General features: G+C 42.7%; 1 protein-coding gene across 1 annotated transcript; it reads left to right on the plus strand.

Moving 5' to 3' along the window:
- Positions 1–9,439: 9,439 nt before the first annotated feature.
- LOC146694007 (uncharacterized) lies at positions 9,440–13,482 on the plus strand. The gene is made up of 9 exons (XM_085478684.1): positions 9,440–9,668; positions 9,793–9,968; positions 10,263–10,383; positions 10,665–10,815; positions 11,030–11,169; positions 11,354–11,506; positions 11,867–11,995; positions 12,453–12,613; positions 13,351–13,482. Exons 1-9 carry the CDS (start codon positions 9,440–9,442, stop codon positions 13,480–13,482), a joined length of 1,392 nt encoding a protein of 463 aa, XP_085334810.1.
- Positions 13,483–22,830: the final 9,348 nt, after the last annotated feature.

Consider the following 22,830-nt stretch of genomic DNA (forward strand, 5'->3'; position numbering starts at 1 on the left):
TGAAGTTGAAAGTTGCTGCTATACCTTCTACAAAATGCCTCGTGTAGATGAATCAGTGAAATCATACTTAAGGATCAATTTTAGTAGCAAGGAAATCATTTTTCTTTCAGCACATAAACACAATGTGCAGAATGGGTTTGGCTCTCCATTTGGCCTATGCAGCTATAGATTGTGTGTTGTGTGTTCTGCCTCTATGTATATCGATGTTACAGTTATGACAAATCTGTGGCATGTGATTTCATTGCTGTATAATGTATTTAAAAAAGTAAATAAGTAAATTGGACAGTTCAGTTCCAGGAGGTTTCTGAAATATTCTTGTTGTTCCACTTGAGGGGATGCCAATCTCTAGCCAACTTATAGATAATATTTTTTTGGCTGTGCACAATCAAAATAACCAATTTAGTCATTTTGCTCAAAAGGTTTAGCTCTGCCAATGGGCCCCTGCTCTCCTGGGTATTATTGTGTAGGAGGAGCCACTGAGGCCAGACCAACAGATGGAGAAACAGGCAACATCTGTCCACCTGGGACATACTGTGGTAAGCCCAGCTTTACTTCCTTGGAAGGATTGTATCGACATCTTGCCAACTTTTTAAGCCAAAGTGCAAAGTAAAAGGCTTGGTGAAAAGGAAAGTACGATACACGGAGTCAACAGCAATGTTAACACTGTAGACACAAGTTTAATGGGGAAAACTATGTTTACGTACATTTGCCAACACCCAGTATACACTCGATATGTGTTAGAAACAGTTTTGAATTGTTTCTATGGCTGAAATGCCAAGTTTCTAAAATGGCACTATGTCTGCATTCTTCCTTGGCATGCATATTAAGTACACTGGAGATGCCAAAGTAGCTATAACTATGAGTCAGGTGGATTGGACACCCTGAATTACCCACAGGTTTACGTATGACTCAGCATGTTTCTGTTTTTTTGTTGACCTGTGTAGAGTGTTCCCTTATACATTCTGCGTGGTGGATGGCTATAATTTCCAACACCCCTCAACCCTGTGTAGGCACTGGAACTCAGAAAGGATGAATGAATAGAAGGAATGAATGGTGGCCTAAACTACATTTATTTTTCTCTGCAGTTGAGGGGTCTGGGGAGCCAGAGTTTTGTCCTGCTGGTACTTTTTCCCCAGTGTCAGGCCTGACCAGTGTGAAGGGCTGTCAGCCTTGTACATCAGGCTTCTTCTGCAGAACAACAGGCCTCAGGGCTCCAACTGGACTCTGCAGCGATGGTTAGTTCATAAATTTGATCACATGTTCGATGAACACCTGTGTCCTGTCTTTTTACACTACTGTATTTCTGTAAAACTCCATAGGATACTGGTGTCCTCCTGGTCAGACTGTGGCTATGGCTCTGCCATGTCCTCCTGGTCACTTCTGCTTAGAGGGTAGTTCATCCCCAGAGCCGTGCCCATCAGGAACCTATCAGGATAGAGACAAACAGGCATCCTGTGCCATCTGTGGGGCAGGTAGGACACCTAAATCCTTTGACTTTTTCAACACTGTTATTTAGCCTTTTCATAAGTGGTTGAAGAAGTGTTTATTGAAGTTGATTGCTTTTTTTTTTTTAATCCTTGCAAGATTGTTGACTTTCCCTAATGCCACCAATATAAATGTGTAATTTTTTTTACCCTTTTCCCACATTGATATTGTTAATTTAAAAAAATCTCTCTTTTAAGGTTACTACTGTGATTCAAGATTGGGTGCAGCTAATGTGTCCTTGCTGAGGCCCTGCCCTAAGGGACATTACTGTCCTCCAGGTACAGCTCTGCCCAACCAACACCCTTGCCCCATAGGCTCCTTTAACCCAAGAGAGCATATAGACAGCTCAGCTGGCTGCATGCCTTGTGCATCTGGACGTTACTGTCCTTCTCTTGGACTGTCAGAGCCAGCAGGTGAGAATCTGAAAGTCTTCTCTCTTCTCCTCTCCTTGCACTGCATGCTGGGAGTGTGACTGACTGAGTGTGAAGGTGGTTGGTGAGAGGGTGGAGCTGCTAAATGGATTTTGGAAGTTTAGACTGACATTTCAGATACATTTTCTTCACGCCCTTTGGTTGTTTAACAGGAAAGATACGTTTTTTTTTTTTTCATTGTTTGATGTAGAGTGAACAAGGTTAAGTTAACTGGCTGTTCCCTAATAAGGGCTCACCTCTTCTGTCAGTTATAAAAGGGGCCAGTGTTGTGGCTCCCCAGCAGTATACTGTGGAGCAGGTTGCTGGTGAACCGGTAGAGCACAAGAACATTACTTACGGCTCTTGGATGAACAAGGCTGTGGTTGTCTTTCTCCATGAGGAACAGTTAGTTCACCTGTTGGTTGAAATGAGCATCAGTTCACCTTTATTTGTGCCATCAACGTGGATCACCGTGTCTGATGTTCATAAACTCAGTATTGAAAATAATTAGGATGGTAGGGTATAAGCAACTCAGTAAACAGAAAAGATTTTGGTTGAAGAAAAGATATTGACAGGGTGATACGCAAAGGGTGTCTTTGTATTGGAAGTGGCTTCTCATTCAGTTTTCTCACTTAATACAATATATTTTTGCTTGAAATAAGTGAAAAATGCCAGTGGAACAAGTGAAAATTCTCCAGTTTCAAGATGTACTGTCTAAAAACGAGTTCCTAAATCTCACTGAAATGTTACTCTGTAGCTGAATGTGTCTTATTTTAAGTGTAATGAGATATTTCGACTAGAAATAAGACAAATATACTTGGTTAGATTTTGAGTTTTTGAAGTGTAAGAGGTTCTTATCCTAGAGACAGCTGGAGGTCTATGTACAAACCGATCCAATGAAACGTAGCGTGGCTCTCCAGTGAAGGGTGGTGTATGGGGCAGTGGCCGCAGACAGACATTTAACACATACAGATCAAAGAGTAGAGGGTAACTGTGTGGTTTTTTTTTTTCAATCTAAGAAGAACCTGCAACATTTGTGGGTTGAATGTCCTAGTTTCCCTCTTTAAATTGCTGGAAGAGTGATTGGCTGGATATGGACAGGTGCCGGACAATACAATGTTCATTTGTGGTCCCAAATACAGATCAGCACAGAGGAAGCAGATTTGTCTTTCCAACTTTCTCATAAGTCAGGCAAAAATGGGAATCTGGCTAACCAGGAGAAACAAAATGAAAGGAACAGGGTCTACAGATGTTGACCTTATCTTCAAGGTGTGGTGTCTGCACATATCAAGATAGAATTGACTCATTATAAAATGATGGCAGATTTTGATATTTTCATTTCAATGTCTTGTGTACAGTGAACAATGATTTGCTTGTTCTTAGTTTTTGAAAATTGTACATTTTTCTGTTTTTGTGGGGTGTGTTTGTGAGTATATGTTTCTGTTTTTCTTTATGTAACTGTTGGAATTGTTTCATCTTCTCTTCTCTTCTCTTCTCTACTATGTCTTACTGAAAATACTTCACAGTAAATCCCACAAAACTCATGCTGTTCATTATGTCTTGTTAGATAAGCTATTTGAAGTGCTTTTGCAAAGTTCAAAACAATGATCCCACGTGTCTCTTCACCCAAAATGCAAAAATAAACATTGTTTTCTCAACTTTAGTGAAAATAGCTTTGGATTTACTGTATTTGGCCTGGGGTATGTAAGTCAAAATCATATATCAAAAGCTAATCTTGGTGACCTAGTTTGGTGATCCAGTTGTAAAACCCAGAAGGTGCAGCGTCTAGTGTGTACTGCAGGACTGCAGATATATTTATGTGACTGTACGATGAAATGTGTTGTGACATTCTTTTACCCACAGGACCATGCCATGCTGGATATTGGTGCAGAAAGGGTGCCTCCTCTCCCAGGCCACTGGATGGACTCTCAGGTTCCCTGTGTCCACCTGGTCACTACTGCCCCTCAGGTACCTCATCTGTCTTCCCCGAACAAGCAGTCGCCCACAGTTGCTGCTGTACTGATGATGCAAGTTTCAGAGATACACATCACTTTTTTTGTAACACAGTGCTGATGCAGCTTGCTTTTTAAGCTAATGTAACCAAATTTATACTGTGTGAGGATATTAACATTCTGCTCTTTTATAGTCTGTGGCTGCCAAGTTTTAGTCACACTAATTAGCATTTAGAGCGCTAAAGGAAGTTCAAAAACATGTTTTCTTGCAACTTTTGATATAGTTCTCATTAAATTAATTTGTGTGCTTGTTCTCTTCAACTTAAGTCATTGACACATATCTTAAAAATGCAGCTGTAAGGTAAACTTCTTGTTTAGCCTGCAGCTACATCTTGCCCTAAATTCCTCAACCCTGGACCCAACAGTGGGTGCATGTCAGTTATTTAGTTGTAGCTGAATTTTGAGTACAGTGTCTTAAATTAAATTTTTTTCTACGTTTAATAACTGCTGTCTTTATTGTAGTGTGGCAGTCATTCTGCTTCTTGGAATCAAGATGTGTTTTTGTGCTTGTGCCATCTTTACAGGCACCACAGGTCCTGAAGCGTGCCCTGAAGGGAGCTGGTCAAACAGCTCAGGACTGCATAGCCAGGAGGATTGCAAACCCTGTCCTGGGGGTTTTTATTGCAACTCTGCTGGCCTTACAAAACCCAGTGGGTCCTGTCGTGCAGGGTACACCAGATTGTGATGATTAAAGAAATAACCATCACATCATCATCATCTTTGTTATATATATATCCATATAGCAAATAATGTAAATATCATTTTTATCCCCAGAATTTTCATGCTGTCTTTTCCTTATGCAGATACTACTGCATAGAGGGAGCTGTCAGATCTACTCCCACTGATGGAAATACAGGGGGACCCTGTCCTGAGGGTTACTACTGCCCTGAGGGAACTGTTCAACCTGTGCCCTGTGAACCAGGGACATATGTGGCTGTTACACATGCTACTCAGTGTGAACCTTGTCTGCCAGGCTGGTATTGTGTGTCTGGCTCATTGTACCTTTGTCCTGCAGGTTTGTGATTTGCTGTTTTGGATGTCCTTATAATACAGTGGCATTTGTAAGCTATTTTAATTAAATTATCAAGAGAAATTCTGCTAAATCCCCCCCTCCCCCCCCAAAAAAAACAACAACAAAGAAATTTGATATTTTTTTTATCCTTAATCCTTTATTTCCAAATTTCCCTTTGTTTGTTTTATGACCTGCAGGCTTTTACTGCCCCCAAGGAACTGGATTTGACTTGAGAAGCTGTCCAGAGGGAACTTATGGTCCTGACCCCGGCTATGAGTCTGTCTTGCAGTGCAGGCAGTGTGACGCCGGCCATTACTGCTCTTCCAGAAATGGCACAGCTGTCACTGGGCCGTGTCAGAAAGGATATTACTGCTCATATGGAAACATCTCTCCACAGCCTTTCTCAGTGGCTGCAGGTGAACATGCTTCTTTAGAACTGCAAGAACTGCAATAAAGCAAATTACATTCTGGTAATACTATGTGTTGTCTTACTTATATGTGGCAACATTTGATTGCTGATGCTGTGTCTCTCACCAGAAGAAGGAGGGCCATGTCCTGCTGGTCATTACTGTCCCCAGGCCACGGTTAAGCCTCTGCCGTGTCCACGAGGAACATTTTCTAACCAGACCAAATTAGTCTCAGAGGTAGCTTTAACTCAACATACTCAAATTATTACACTCAAAGGCTGTCCTGGCTTTCCTATCAAAACTAAGATGAAAAAGTGGAAATATTCTCATAATTCTTTACTTGATGTTTTGAAAAGTTGCTAATTTATTTAGTTTAGAATTAAAATCTGACATCACCCCTCATTTCTGTATGTTTTGCTTTGAAGGAATGACACTAGTTTTCCTAAATTTCTGAAGGCCTTTCAAAGTTTTTGTTTAGACATTGTCTACTTTCCCCCCCACTCATTTTCCATCCAGACCATTTTCAGATGAATGTTTTTCTTTTTGTTAATTCACAGACTTTGGAATCATTCAAGCATAAAAAGGCACTTAACAGTGCTGTATTTATACATAATAGTGACCTTAGCAAAGAGCCCATTTTAAATTCTATCTTTAGGCACTTTGTTATTAGCAGCCTGTCACGAAACACATCATTTGTTCCCATTGCTTTAGGAAATCTATGAAAAATGCCAAAGATAACACAGTATGGCAGGCATAAAATAGTGTTTTTGAACCAACAAGGTGATTTCCAAAGTGCTATTAGCTGAAAACCTGGCATATCTTGACATGGTGTGCCGTGTGTCCATGAAAAACAGGTGCAGGACAAAGGAATAAGTGTCAGACCTAAAAAAGTAAAGCAGATGAAAATCATGTCCTAAAAATAAGGGAAAAATCCAGCAAAGCCCCGAGACAGGACCTGAGAGATACATCGGTTCACTCAATCCTCCACACTGACTCCTATTCTCTGAAGTAAATTCTCAATATCCAAATCCAGTTTATTGAGTCAATCAAAATTTGAACAGTTTTCACTTTTTTAGACACACTTTGATCTCATTTTGTAAAACCTAAAAACATTACCAAACTAGATGGTCCACAGTGATTCACACTGAAGTTGAAAAGACAACTACAGCACAGATGTGATGAAACTGATGTAAGCCTGTTCAGAATATACAGCAAGCAAAGGTAAGTTGAAGGTTGATATGAGCAATTAAAAGTAGAAGACAAATAGCACAATATGTAACACTTCATATAGAATACATTGTGTGATTACTGGATGTAGAACAAAGTGAACAACCTAATCTTAGCACATCCTCTCTGCCACCATAATCTGTCGTCTTGATTCTTTACCGTGTTATCTTAAAGGAAGCTCAACATTTTGTTCATTATGGCTTTTATTTAATATTTGAATCATTTTTATGCATTTATAAATTAGCCGCATAAAGTTTGCAAGACTTAAAAACAACATGAGACATGAGAACTCCGTGTCCTGAACAATGGGTTTTGCTCTGGTGCATAATGAATACTGAGCAGTGTTTTTGTTTTGATGATTGTGTGGATGATTTGATTGTTTCATTGCGGTTTTTTGTTTACAATTTTGAGATACGTCGTTAAGGGTTTAAGGAATGGATCTTAGCAATTGTGAAAAACTGTTTACACAGTAACTTACATGATTATTTCTGTCATTCACTGTAATAGCAAGTAGATGTGTAGTTCAATATTAATATTGCAACAAAGCACGTTTTTCTTTTTCTTATCGGCTGTCTTTCTCTTTCCCTAATCCCTCTCCCTCTTTGTTTTTATCATTATTCCTCTCAGGAGGACTGTCAGCCATGTTTCCCAGGTTACTACTGTGATGCTGCGGGGCTCTCGGCACCTTCAGGAAAATGCTGGCAAGGTTTCTTCTGCTCTGGGGGTGCAGAGCGTCCTGAACCTCCTTTGAGAGACAGCCACGGAGGGCCGTGCCCAAAAGGTGATCAGATCCCCTTGCATCTGTAGCTTACTATTCAAAAACCCAGCAGAACCTGGTCAAAATAAAATATACCAGGACAGATTAAAAACAAATATAAAAAACAAAACAAAAAGAAATGTCTGGATGATTTAATCAGGCAGCGTTAACACTGTTGGAAGTGCGAATGGATTGGGAGGTTTAAAGTTCACATAAGCAAGTTTAATGAAAAGGTAAGCAAAACTCTTTCATTATAATAGAGCTACACATAAGCAGCTACTCGACTCACACTGGAAATCAAAGCCTCTCTCCTGTGGATTGTGCATGTCTTAGTTTGTGCTTCAGTGTGCATCTATTTCATGACTCTTGTCTTCACACAACCAGGTTATTACTGCTCTGAGGGCTCTGTGGCTCCTCAGCACTGCCCCTTGGGAACCATCAGCACAGAAGATGGCCAAGCCAGCTGCAGTGCCTGTCCTCAGGGGTAAACTCACTTATCAGCCTTGCACAGTCACTTGAGACTGTAAACAGATACAGAAAAATAACCAAGACCTGTAACTGTACATAGAGTAGTGCATGAGTGATTTTTATACTGTATATACATGTATACACAATTACATTCAAGTTTTGTTGCTACAAGATAAATTATTCAATCCTGTTTTTGTCTGCATAGCTTTTATTGTCCTGGCACAATTAATGGCTCTCTGACAGAGAGTTATGAGTGTCCAGTGGGTCATTACTGTCCATCTGGGACCTGGGCCGAACACCAGTACCCCTGTCCAGTTGGAACTATCAATCCCCACACTCAGATGGCAAAACCCCAGGACTGTCTTCCCTGCCCTCCAGGTCACACATCATTTATGGCAATTAAATGTCACTGTATTAAAGGTTAAGTAGTTGGCCCAGGGTGTAATTTAACATTGTATATTTTGCTCACTTAAAATAAGATGAACAGTGTATAATTGTTATGGTAGTTTCATTTAAATGGAGAGAGACACAATACATTATAAAAAAGTATTTGTATAAAACTGTATAAAACACATATGAATTGCATGTTATTGAGGGAAATAGATATTAGATCCCATACAACACAGCCAGAATTCTGGCTGTCACAGATCAATCAATCAATCAATCAATCAATCAATCAATCAATCAATCAATCAATCAATCAGAAACAGAAACTCTTGATCTCAGCCAAAGAGGGTTTCAAAGGAGGTCAGGGACAAGATGTACAAGATCATCATCAAGAAGCTTCGTGAGGAGGTGATAACTGTTTCAGAAATGAAAAAAAAATATATAAAATGCATGTCAGATGGAGTCCATGCAAGATCCTGCCTCATGGGGTGAGGATGATCATGAGAAAGATGGTGGATCAGACCAAAACTGCATGAGAGGAGTGTATTAATGATCAGAAGATAGTTGGGACCACAATCACCAAGAACAACACTGGTAATATATTACGGTGTCTCCTGCTCAAGAAGGCACATTTACAGACCCATCTTAAGTTTGCCAGTGCGCATCTAAATGTTTCAGAGAAGGCTTAGGGAGAAAGTGCTGAGGTCAGAAGAAACCGAAATTGAGCTCTTCGCCTCAACTCAAACTGCTGTGTTTGGAGGAAGAGAAATGCTGACTATGACACAAAGAACATCATCCCCATAGTGAAGCATGGAAGTAGAAACATTATGCTTTGGGTTCATGTTCTTCTAAGGGTACAGGGCAACTTAGCAGGGACATGTACCACAACATTTTGCACAGGAACCTCCTTTTCTCAGCCATAACATTTAAGATGATTTGTGGATGGGTCATCCAGCAGTGACACAAAATATACCACCAAGGTAACAGCAGCCAAGAAACCTAAAGAGGAAACCTCTTACCAAAAATAGCCATGTTTTGCTTGAGGATGAAATGCCCATTTCACTCAATATCATGCACGTAATGTTATAGCTTTTATGCAATGCAGGGTTTTTTTTCTGGATTTTTGGTTGATATTCTGTCTCTCTCCATTAAAACTGATACCATATACAGTACTTTTTATTCATTTTCATTTCCTGGTGTTGTTGGTGGTAATATTCCCTTCGAGTTGATATCAACATTATTTCTTCTCAAACCAGGCTTTTTCTGTGCACATCATGGGAAAGGTGCTCCATCAGGTCAGTGTGGCGCAGGGTATTACTGTGTCTCTGGGGCCTGGTCACGCACACCGGAGGATGGTGGGGTCACAGGTGACAGATGTCCTAAAGGTCATTACTGTGCCCAGGGCTCAACAGCACCAGTTCCCTGTCCACCAGGTCATTACAGCAACCAAACCAGAAACAGTCATCTTAGTGACTGCCTGCATTGTCCTCCAGGTTGGAAATGGTTGCATTTTCAAGAAGATAAAGCTTCACTTACATTCTTTGAATGTAAGTGAAGGGTAATTATAGGGTAATAATACCTTCATATTACATCTGTATCTGCTTAACAGTGTTGCTTATGTTTTTAGGTTTCATGTGTGACACCAGAGGGCTCTCTTTCCCTTCTCATATGTGCCCAGCTGGCTCTTATTGTCCAGGCGGAAAAAAAAATTCAAAAACCTGCTCACCTGGAAGCAGATGCCCACCTGGTTCTGATAGACAGGTACCCTGCTTGCCAGGGACCTACCAAAATTTACCAGGACAGGTGAGAAACATGAAGATGAATGGTTGCTTATTTTTAATAGGCAAAGTGCACATACTATACAGCTGTCATGACTGTGATCGTGTACAAGCCATATATAGGCTGATATGCTGTTTTGAAAAATATTTAAAAAAGTAAATCTGGAATAAGGTTAATAACTAACTATATATGAGCAACAGAAGGTGGGTTTTTATTTATTGTGAGGCTGGCATCCAATTCTAACATCTGCTGATATTAGTGTAGTTATCATTTTGTATGTAATGTGTAGAAAACTCTGCATCATTTGTTTCTTTACAGCCAGACTGTGTTAAGTGTCCTGCAGGATTTTTCTGTGTTGGCTTAGTGGATGTTGACACTGGGCATGTGTCAGGGACTCACACTCCCATGCTGTGTCCTAAAGGACATTACTGCCCATCAGGTAGGTGAAGATTAGTATCACTGCTGTAATACATTCATGAGAAATGTACAAGGTTATCATTTGCATAATAAAATAAAGATATGTGTGACATGAGTGCCAAATACTAAATATAGTGTTGCTCTTGTTTTGTGCGCACACTAATAGAAGACTAACACAAAATGGCTTTTTAATTATGTAAATGACCATTATAGAGCATAATCAAGATAAGAGGGGTCTTTACAAACTGTTCAGTGATGTGTATTCAGGGGCAATCTGTAGTTATTATACGTATTTATCTACAGGAACGCAGGATGGTGTAGCATTCCCGTGCCCAGCTGGCACCCTCAGCAGGCAGATGGGGTTGTCCAATAAGTCAGACTGTGAGCTCTGCCCTCCAGGGAGATACTGCAGTTCCTCTGGATTGGCTGCTCCTACTGGGGTCTGCTCTGCTGGGTAAACACAGGCTAACTAAACGCACACTTCATTAAGCGGTCAGCCAGATTAAGAAAGAAATTTTCGTTCCCTATATTTTTATACCGTCCCCTTCTGTAATTAAATCTCCTTATATGTTCCATCTCATCCTGTCTGTCCTTCTGTTATCTATTACTTCCTTAATCCCACATACCCCTTGCAATCACCTCTATCCTCATCATCTCTCTGCACTTAGTTACCTTTGTATCCAGGGTTCTGTTTCTCCCCAACCAGAGGATCACCCAACAGGAGGCCGCTGCTCTGCTGGGTCCTATTGCCCACAGGGTACCAGCTACATGATTCCCTGCCCTGCAGGCACTTTCAGCTCCATAGAAGGTGACATGTAATACTGACTAATTACTCAGTGTTTTTGACACTGGAACATTATACCCAGACTTACAGTAGCTTAAGTTACAAACTGTTAAGTGTCTCCTAAGATAACTACCATGTGGAGTTGAAATGTTTAACTTTTATTTTTAGTTTTCCATTTTATAATAAATGTATGAACTTGGTTTGCCAGGAGCGGTTTCCTTGGAAGCATGTCAGCCTTGTTTGCCAGGCCACTTCTGTGCCAAGGATGGTCTCTCCTTCCCATCTGGGCTTTGCAACCCCGGCTTCTACTGCAGAGAAGGATCCAGATCTGCCACGCCTTGGGGTAATACCACAGGTGACAGTTTTCTTCCTCTTGCCCTTTACATAGTGTTAATAAATGCATAAAACATGCAAAACTAGTTTTTTTTAGTAATGGTATTTGAAATACAACAACAACAACAACAAAAAAGTTAAGGTCATCTGACACAGCTTGAAAAATATCTTTCTGTGCAGAATTTTCTTTCGGTGCACTCCAGGTTTTATTTAACATTTTCATGCCCTTTGACTCAGCACAGCTGAGAAGGTCTTCACGAAACATTTACCAGTCCCCACTACATCTCTTATTATTTTTCTTTCTGTGATTGCAGAAAATGGCTCTGGCCTTTTAGGTCATTCACCTACCTAATGAGTAATGACATCCAATAAAGGTCTATTGTCTCAGTTACAGGAGATATCCTAACTCCATCCCCACTTCCTGGTGAATCAACCCTGGGTCAGTTCCATGGAGATGTGTGTCCTGAAGGCTACTATTGTCCTAGAGGGAGTGCAAAGCCCAGCCCATGTCCTCCAGGTAAAGAAAACAAGAGACAGTCAAGAAAGACCTTGGAAAAAATAAGGACAAAATTATTTCGATTACTCTGAAAGTTTTGTGATAAAGCTGTATGATGAATATGTTCATCAACAGCATCAGCTATAGCATTTTACAAATACGCTTGGTTTTTATTACACTGTCTCCAAAGGTGGTATACAATGACATAAAGCTCTCAGAGGTAAAGTATAATGGCTTATTTATCCAGAACTTTAGAGAAGGTCATAAAACTCAACAGCAGTCCAATAAAGCGGTCATGATGAGCAGCTAGCTACTTAACCAGGTGAATTAATGGAGCCTGCTACTGGCATTTTTACTACTGTCATTTTTTCTACTTCAGTGTGAAAAATGACAGTTATTCCAAGCTGTGTCTTTTGTATTTTTGTCTTTCTTTGTCTGTGTCTATGTACTTCCATGATCATTTGTTTTCTCCATTCAGGCACCTTCTCTGCGAGGTCTGCGGCTGAGTCCGAGGCGGACTGTGAAGCTTGTTACCCAGGCTCTTACTGCCCTTCATGGGCTCAGACTTCTGCTGACCTCCTCTGTCCCCCTGGGTGGTTCTGTCCAGCAGGATCAGCGTCTGGACATCAGCCAGGTGGAGTACACATCACTGCGGGTCAACTCAGGCTTAACAGTGGTCTTTGCACTTTCATGTAGCATGTGATCACATACAGTATAGGCCAACTTTATCTCTTTTGCTCACTTTCAACTTATCCCTTCATTTTTTGAGACAACATATGTTGTCTTAACTAGAATAACCAGATTGTTTTCATTTTACACGTTTAAATTTGCCATTTAACTAGAATCAGCTCTTTTGTCTGTCATTTTAACTATAACGTTCTACTTTGAGGCTTGCTTCTGTAATAATCTACATAGTAAAAGATGCTCGGTTTTTATCCCGCCCATAAACTATCCTTCTCCTGTTATATTACACGTGCACCTAGAGATTCTTTGTTGCCTTTTTACCTTTTATTATAAAGATGTTTTGCTAATTTGAGCATGAAATGGGGCAGAACCTATAAATAGCCACAAGCTCATGTCTGTCAAGACAAAGCACCTGCTGCTGAGCCCGCTTTCTGCTCTCCTTTCCTCCCACAGGATTGTTGTACAGCGGTAATACTGATAAGAGCCACTGTCCTTTTCATTGCTTTGTTTCCATGGACACTGAGCCTGGGAAAATACACGAGATGTGCTTATTTCATGCATAATTGGTACATAAAAGAAATTAATAGGATGTGTCATGGCAGCACTATCATTTTCTGCTTTGTTTTTTTTTTTCAAATTTTGTTTTCATTGTAAACAATGACAGTTTGGATTTTTCATTATGTGCTTGGCAGGTCACCAGTGCCCACCTGGCTATGCGTGCCCGCGTGGTAGCGCGGAGCCGACTGGCTGTACTCCTGGCACATTTCAGTCCTTGTCTGGACATCCGGCTTGTAACAGCTGTCCAGCGGGTAATGCAAAAATGACACATATGTTATTTTTATATCATTTTTTTATAAAGAGACAAACAGATGATGTTTAAACTGATGTTAATTATTAAATGAGACATGCTACCTTGTCTAGGTTTTTACTGTCTGAAAGGTTCCTCCGTGCCATCTCCATGTCCAATCGGCCACGTCAGTCCATCAGCTGGCAGGACGTCCCTAAGTGACTGCTCCCCCTGCCCCTCTGGCTCTTTTTGTAACAGCAGCGCTCTGACAGAGCCGTCTGGACCCTGCAGCCCAGGTCTGACAGCCCATAATCACCTTGGGAATTCTTGTCAGACAACTGAAAGATTGGATTTTCTATATCTTTGCTGTATGCCTGTGCTATGTTAAGCTGTGGCTTCCACTGAATAACTCAGTTTTCCTACAATGTTTTAAACTGTAAATGTTTCAGCGTCCTCTGTGAGTTGTCTAACCACATTGTTTACTACAGGACATTTTTGTTCCCCGGGATCCACTGAGCCTTCTCCTGTCTCCCAGACTTATGGAGATGTTTGTCCCATGGGACATTTCTGCCCTCAGGGAAGTGGGTCTCCCACACCCTGTCCTGTTGGCAGCTTCTTTCCCGAGCTCGGCGCACTCTCTCTCTCCCAATGCCGTCCTTGTCCCCCAGGGAAATACTGCCTGAATCCTGGAGCCTCACAGCCCACAGGTGGAGAATTAGACCAGTCATGAGACTGTTATAAATTGTCTATTGAATACAATATTTTATTATTCAGCTTTACCTCAAGTACCCTAAGTGCAGATTCAGGAGTTGCACAGCTCCCATTAGTCATGTCTGCTGAATTTCTGCCCATAACAACTTTTTGGGGTCTCATAAGCAGCTGCTTTAGAGTCTTTTCTAATTCCTCTCTGTGTTAGGTCTGTGTTTTGCGGGGTTCTTCTGTTCTGGAGGTGCAGATAGTCCCACACCTCGAGCTAACTCATCTTTGTCCAGCTGTCTTCTGAAAATACTAGAGGGTTCCACCATAAGGACGAACGCCACCTGGATGCAAAACCTGCCCTGCTTTAATAACTCAGGTAATTCTGATAAAATATAGTGTTCTCCTGTTTGTAAAGACACCATATGCGTCGTTTATAAGGGCAGTACATCACTTTGCTCAAACTGGTCTACCACAGTGCAGAGCTTTAGAAGTAGTGATAAATATCCCACAAGACAGTGGCTTTTCATGGTTGACCTTAAGTATTCTGCAATTAATCATTGCCATACAATGTTACATTGTCCGCCCCTGACAAAATGGTTTATTAGGCATTGTAGAGAAAAAAAATGAGGCTCCTCTTTGGCGTCCTGTCTGGTAGACAAAGATTATAACTCAACTATTCTTCATGCTTTATCTGCCATGTTGTGTTACAGGGAGAGATGCTAGTGGGATCAAAGCAGCAGCAGTGTCACGGGAAGATTTAGATCAGACTGTGACTGATTCACCGCCGAGTCTCAAGACGCCACAGTATGCGTGTTCCACCTACAGAGGAGATATATGCCCTAGGGGTGGGTAAATCCTGGCAGTGAACTTATGCACTTAAGGTGATACTTTAGTTATCTTCATTGCTCAGACATGATAGCCTAATTTTTTGAAAATGGTAAGACACACAACTTACTTCATCTGATTGGTGCAGGTTGTGTGATGTAATTTGGTTTGATTCCCGCTTAGTCTCGGTTTATTTAGCGATTCGGTCAGAAAATTATGGCTGAAATGTTAAATCACATTAAAGTGGTTTGAATGATGAATGCTTAGTTTTAGTGTTTAATGGCTTGCTCTATAAATAAGGAGAGTTTGTCTTAGTTTGTCAAATAAGCGCACTAAAAAAAACATTAGTGGCAGCACAAAACCCCCCAAATAAATCTCACTCTGAAAGGTTCAAATTCCCCACCTTAAACCAATGGCAAGGGCATTCGATTTTATTTAAATAGACTTCATTTCCATCTCCCGTCACTTTACATAACAAGGTGACTTTACAATACAGTAGAGCGAATGGGCGATAAAGAGCTGCAGATGGCTGGGTGGTGAGGCACATAAAAGTAACACTGTTGATATACGAGCCTAAAAGAACAGATTTGCAAGTAATAACATTCCTTCAAACGTAAAGGAAAAGCTGTGAGGGTAGTTGTGTGAAACAGAAGAAGCAGAGAATAAAAGTTTGAGAGTGAGAAAACCCTCTGTCCCTGGAGGGATCACTTAGTTAATTGGAAACTTTCTCTTGTTGAAGTGTTATCATTTCAGGGACAATGTCTGGCTGATTTTTTTTTCAGGTTTCTATTGTCTTATGGGCTCTGCTTACCCTCACTCCTGTGAGGCTGGTTCTTACTGCAACCAGACTGGCCTAGAGGCTCCAGCAGGACCCTGTGCAGCTGGATATTACTGCCCTAGAGGCTCTTCTGAACCCCACGCCAACCCTTGTCCCACAGGACACTATTGCCCCCTTGGAATCCAGCTTCCTCTGCCCTGCCCTCTGGGAACTGTAAAAAGTGAGCTGTTGCACTTTTGTTATGTAGCTGTAATCTGTGAGTAATATAACAAATACATTGTTCTTTGAGTACATTTATTGATTTCATTAACAAAAGAGAAGCTTGTGCATTGTGATTTCTCTTCCATCAAAAAGGAGAAGCAACTGAGGACAAATCAGTAATCCCTGGCTTGTACCCAGGCCATGAATTGATGATGAATGAGTACGCAATCAAAATAGTAAAACTGAGAAAAACAAAACCTAATCCCCTTTGCTCCGAACATCATCAGTTTTCCCACTGACGTCCTTGTTTGAACTGGTGTATACCTTTGCAGCTCAGTCATGTGGAAAAATATGAAAACTTCCACTGAAGCATTTTTTCCCCCTTGGGCGCCTATGAATAATTGCAGTCACAAAGTGGCTTAATCGTGTAATTGTATTCTTGTCTTGCGGCAGACAACTAGAATCCTATTATTATATGCTGTAGCTCCTTTGTACAGTTATGAATTAGAAACTGATGAGGGACTTGGGATGCACTTTGCATTGAAATAACATTGTAATCTATTTAAGGCTTTAATTACAAAGTGATATGGTGATTTTTTTTAAAGTCTTTTTCTTTTGAGTGAGCAAATGCCCTGTGCACGTGGGTGTGCAAAACAACAGTTTTGTCTTCTTAATCAATTTATGTTGCTCATTTCATTAAAATTCAGATTTCTTAATTTATCACACCCTTACGCGCACGAATGCGTCACCATCACTCCTAGATAAACAGTTTAACTACAATGTGCACATTATCCACCAGGTTCCCTTGGTGGATCCACTGTTGAGGCTTGCCAGCTGTGTCCTCCAGGTCAATACTGTCACCAGCAAGGAATGGCTGAGCCAAGTGGCCCCTGTGCAGAAGGCTACTACTGTCCTGAGGGACAGATCTCTGAAAGACCACAGCAACATGCCTGCTCAGTTGGTCATTACTGTGAGAAGGTCAGCCGTGTAGTGTCAGGCTTCAAGCTACTGTCAGTCATCAATGAATATTGCATGTGATGTCTTTACATAACCCCCCCTCCTCAGCTCTGTTATTTTTTCATGACTAGTGCATTAATATAGCAGGTTGGTGTTTCATCCGAGTCCCTGTGCTGTGACTCTGTCCACTGATATTGTTGCACTACGATTACAACTGATGATACATGTTGTTCTCCGCATATAACATCTAATAAAATGATTCTGATGGTTTCCTCAGGGTAGCGCCAGACAGACAGCCTGCCTTCCTGGCACCTACCAGTTCAGACGAGGTCAAGCCGGCTGCGAGACGTGTCCTGCTGGTTTCTATTGTAAAGAGCAAGGTAAAGCTGATGGAACGACAAAGCATTTAGCTGCTGGAGCCCAGATGTAACCTTTTAACTGGGGCGAGTTTTCTAAGAAATGATTGCAAATGTTCCTATTTGAAATGTGCTTGTCAGGAACGACTCTTCCACTTCCATGTGAGAGAGGGTTTTATTGCCCCAGTGGATCAGCATATCAGCATCCCTGTCCATCCGGGACCTATGGAAACATATCAGGACTGGTTGAGGAATGGCAGTGTTTACAGTGTGACCCCGGGATGTACTGCAGAGGAACAGGTACATTTCTCTGGCCATGTTTGTTTCGTTCAACAGATCTTTCTTGCAGACAACTGCTGTTTAAATGTATTGATGTATTGTTGGAAAAATATATGTACTTTTCTACTCTGTTAATTTATATTTGCTTGAAGGGAGGACTACCCCCACTGGGCAATGTGCTGCAGGGTTTGTTTGTGCCGAGGGAGCCAGTGAACCTTCACCGTTAGACAATGTGACAGGATTCCCTTGCCCGCCTGGGTTCTTTTGCCCTGCAGGCACATCTGTACCACAACCATGCCCAAAAGGAACATTCAGGTGGACATCTTTCAGTACCTCAATTAACATCGAATGATCTGAAGATGTAAAACAACACAAATAGTCCAATATTGGTGGCTAAATAGTGCCCATTGTGTGCCTTTTAGTATTATTTGAATTATTTCATATGTAATCAAATCCATTTACAGTCAAGATGACCTATGATCAATTCAAATTCCACCTCTGCTTTCAGTGAGCAGATCGGCATTGTTGATCATTCTTTGTGTCGAGGCTGCACACCTGGCTTTTACTGTTCACAGCCTGGCCTTTCTGAAGTGTCTGGACCCTGCTCGCCAGGTAAAAAGTGATGCTCATTATTATGTTATGTCAAATGATTTATTATCCTGCTTGACTTGAACACATTTAAATGTTTCTACTGCTAGGTTTTTACTGCTTAGAGGGATCCCAGTCTGCTACTCCAATGTCAAGTGTATCGGGAGGTGTTTGTCCGGCAGGCCACTACTGTGCAGAGGGCAGCAGTGCCCCCTCACCTTGCCCGCCTGGTTTTTACCAAAATAAGACTGGAGGAAAAAGCAAACATGACTGCAAACCATGCCCTCTTGGTAATCAAAATGTTAATACACAAAACTGACATTTCTGACGATATCCTCACTGTCTGAATGTCTTTGCCAGGCTGGTTCCAGGATTTGCCAGGGCAGAACGAGTGTAATCCCTGTCCCCCTGGGTTCCACTGCCAGCCTCTGAATCCCAGCCCCACCAGAGGGAGCTCTGCCGGAGTCTCCAGCCCTCTGCCCTGCCCAGCTGGTTATTTCTGTCCAAAGGAGGAGAGTCCACACAATCAGCCACTCCCGTGCCCCAAAGGCAGCTACAGCCCCTTGCAGGGTCTCACTAGTGCAGGTAAAATAACAGAACTTTTATAGGAAATAGAGACAAGTGCAGTTATGTTGCATTCATGGCTAGTTGTTGTATTTATTTAATTTAGATTGAAGTCTAAATATGGCAATGAATGCTTGATTCAGACACATGATTTATGGTAATTTAATCAACTATTATTCAGACCTGAGGTTCTTTTGATAATTTGCATATCTGGAAATGCATTTGTTAAAGAAATTAATATGAAAGGAATTATTATATATTAGATACAAAAATATCCATCCATCCATCCATCCATCCATCTTCATCCGCTTATCCGAGGTCGGGTCGCGGGGGTAGCAGCCTAAGCAAAGAGGTCCAGACCTCCCTCTCCCCAGCCACCTCCTCCAGCTTGTCCGGGGGAATACCAAGGCGTTCCCAGGCCAGCCGAGAGATATAATCTCTCCAGCGTGTCCTGGGTCTGCCCCGGGGCCTCCTCCCGGTGGGACATGCCTGGAACACCTCGCCCAGGAGGCGCCCAGGGGGCATCCTTGCCAGATGCCCGAACCACCTCAGCTGGCTCCTTTCGATGTGGAGCAGCAGCTGCTCTACTCTAAGCCCCTCCCGGATGGCCGAACTTCTCACCCTATCTCTAAGGGAGAGGCCAGCCACCCTTCGGAGGAAGCTCATTTCCGCCGCTTGTATCCGCGATCTCGTTCTTTCGGTCACTACCCACAGCTCGTGGCCATAGGTGAGGGTAGGGACGTAGATCGACCGGTAAATTGAGAGCTTCGCTTTTACACTCAGCTCCCTCTTCACCACGACCGACCGGTGCAGCGTCCGCATTACTGCAGCCGCAGCCCCAATCCGTCTGTCGATCTCCAGCTCCCTTCTCCCATCACTCGCGAACAAGACCCCGAGATACTTGAACTCCTCCACTTGGGGCAGGAACTCATCCCCGACCCGGAGTGGGCACTCCACCCTTTTCCGGCTGAGAACCATGGCCTCAGATTTGGAGGTGCTGATCCTCATTCCCGCTGCGTTACACTCGGCTGCGAACCGCTCCAGTGCGAGCTGGAGGCCCTCACCCGATGAAGCCAACAGAACCACATCATCCGCAAAAATCAGAGATGAGATTCTGAGGCCACCAAAGCGAAAGCCCTCCGCCACTTGGCTGCGCCTAGAAATCCTGTCCATAAAAATTATGAACAGAACCGGAGACAAAGGGCAGCCCTGGCGGAGCCCATCACCCACCGGGAACGAGTCCGACTTATTGCCGGCAATGCGAACCAAGCTCTTGCAACGGTTGTATAGGGATTGAATGGCCCGTAGCAATGGGCCAGACACCCCATACTCGCGCAACACCTCCCACAGGACGCCCCGAGGGACACGGTCGAATGCCTTCTCCAGGTCCACAAAACACATGTAGACTGGTTGGGCAAACTCCCATGCACCCTCAAGTATCCTCGAGAGGACAAAGAGCTGGTCCAGTGTTCCGCGACCAGGACGAAAACCGCATTGTTCCTCCTGTATCCGAGGTTCGACTAGCGGACGAACCCTCCTCTCCAGCACCCTGGCATAGACTTTCCCGGGGAGGCTGAGGAGTGTGATCCCCCTGTAGTTGGAACACACCCTCCGGTCCCCCTTCTTGAAGATGGGGACCACCACCCCGGTCTGCCAGTCCACAGGTACTGCCCCTGATCTCCACGCAACATTGCAGAGACGTGTCAACCAAGACAGCCCTACAACGTCCAGAGCCTTCAGGAACTCGGGGCGGACCTCATCGACACCAGGGGCTCTGCCACCAAGGAGTTGTTTAACTGCCTCAGTGACCTCGCCCCCGGAAATCGGTGGGTCACACCCCTCATCCCCAGACTCTGCTTCCTCCCCGGAAGACGTGTCAGTGGGATTAAGGAGGTCCTCGAAGTATTCCTTCCACCGCCCGACAATTTTCTCAGTCGACGTCAACAGCGCTCCGCCAGCACTATACACAGTGCAGGTAGAGCACCGCTTTCCCCTCCTGAGATGCCTGACGGTTTGCCAGAATCTCTTCGAGGCAGTCCGAAAGTCTTTTTCCATGGCCTCTCCGAACTCCTCCCACACCCGAGTTTTTGCTTCAGTCACTGCCCGAGCCGCATTCCGCTTGGCCTGTCGATACCTGTCGGCTGCCTCCGGAGTCCCACAGGCTAACCAAGCCCGATAGGCCTCCTTCTTCAGCCTGGTGGCTCCCTTCACCTCTGGTGTCCACCATTTGGTTCGGGGATTACCACCACGGCAGGCACCAACCACCTTGCGGCCGCAGCTCAATGCAGCAGCTTCGGCAATGGAGACGCTGAACATGGTCCATTCGGACTCAATGTCCCCAGTCTCCCTCGGAATGCTGTTGAAGCTCTGCCGGAGGTGTGCGTTGAAGATCTCGCGATACAAAAATATACAGAAACAAATAGGATATTCTAGTTTTAGCTTATTTATCATATGAAAAATACAAAAACAGGTCTGAGTTGTGTTGATGCACAATAGTATTGCTGTTCTTCCTTTCATAGTTTAAAAACAAAAATCAAAGACTATATTGAGTCATTGAGTGAATGTTTACATGCATTTTGTTACTTCGGTCTTTCTGCTGTGTTATTCTAGTGCCCTCTAATATAGTTTACTTCACACATTGATACCTTTAGCCACATGCAGCACCCTCAGAGCTGTGCTGATTGATCTTGAGCTTGTTTTGCTGTTAGAAGTGAAGTGAAATCTGTCATTGTCTGTGTTTGCAGGTCAGTGCTTAGTATGCCCGGCAGGGCAGTTTTGTGGCTCTGAAGGTCTGGTTGAGCCTTCAGGATCGTGTGCTGCTGGGTTTCTTTGTCTGACGGGTGCCAAAGTGCCAAACCCCACTGACAACAGAACTGGATCTCTCTGTCCACCTGGGATTTTCTGCCAGCAAGGTCTCAGAGCAGGTAGATTTATTGGATAATAGAATTAGATACAGTGAGAGTGTTTTGACTAAATTAGTTGATAACTATTGTCCTTGATGTAAATATGTAAGAAAATTGTGTATGTTTCTGTATCCTGTTTGTTTGTATATGTGTTTTTCTTCTTGCTGTTACAACCAAATTTCCCCTTGTGGGACAATTAAAGATGATTCTATTCTATTCTTCTATTCTTATCGTCACAAGCAATGAAGTGATCTTACTAAGAGTCTCTGTCTGTACAGCTAAATCTTCTAAATGGCCAGATGGCTACTTTGATGTGCAAAGGATCTGTTTAATATCCTGTAATGACACTTTACATGTTCCTATAGGGGAACCACACCCCCAGTGGCACTGTACTTAAACTGAGACAACAGCACATATTCACATGTTACTGGGACTATTCACTTCAACTGTGGATCACAGCCTTTTTCCTTTGCAGTACCTCTAGTGGTCTGTTAGAGTCAGAGAGAAAGATCAGCAATATCTCTGCTACTTCAATCTATTCATTTGAACTCTATTTAATCTTTATTAAAATATTAATATTCTATGGTAGCACATATCATGCTGTAGGAAAATCCCAGAATGGCACTGTCAGGGCGCCGGTTTAGCTAACTGGGATGAGCAGGTGACCATATGCTGCATGTCTTCCCCTTTCTGTCTCCCTCTATTTTCCTGTCACTCTTCACTCTATCCTTTCAAATAAAGCTGTAAAAAGGCCCCCCAAAATGTCAGCTGTAATAATTTAACTTTTATGTGCATAAATCTTTGAACAACACATTGTAACTTGTAAATTTCTGTATAGAAGTTTGTTTTTCTTTTACTCTCTTGTCTTCTAGGTGATTGCTGGGTGGGCTTTTATTGTGACTGGGGCTCCAGCAAAGCAGATCAGGCTGTGTGTCCAGCTGGTTTCTTCTGCCCCAGTGGAACACCAGCACCGGTGCCTTGTCCTGCAGGAACATTTAGCTCTCAAACGGGCAACACGCATCAATACAACTGCACCATCTGTACCCCTGGATACTACTGTCAAGGTGGGAAACATGGATTTACCTGCAGGGATCAGCAGTAATCCAGAGAGGAATCCATTACCATACTTTGCTACCAAAATATTTGCAAGATCAAATTCACTTGTGTTCACTGGTGATTCTTTAAAGTCCTTCTTGGATGATTATAATAATCAGAGCAAGCTTTATAATTATGAG

Source organism: Copadichromis virginalis, linkage group LG14, assembly GCF_057382275.1.
Source record: "Copadichromis virginalis isolate Kocher_CV1m ecotype Utaka linkage group LG14, C_Virginalis_male_GT1.1, whole genome shotgun sequence".
In the NCBI taxonomy this organism is placed as follows: Eukaryota; Metazoa; Chordata; class Actinopteri; order Cichliformes; family Cichlidae; genus Copadichromis; species Copadichromis virginalis.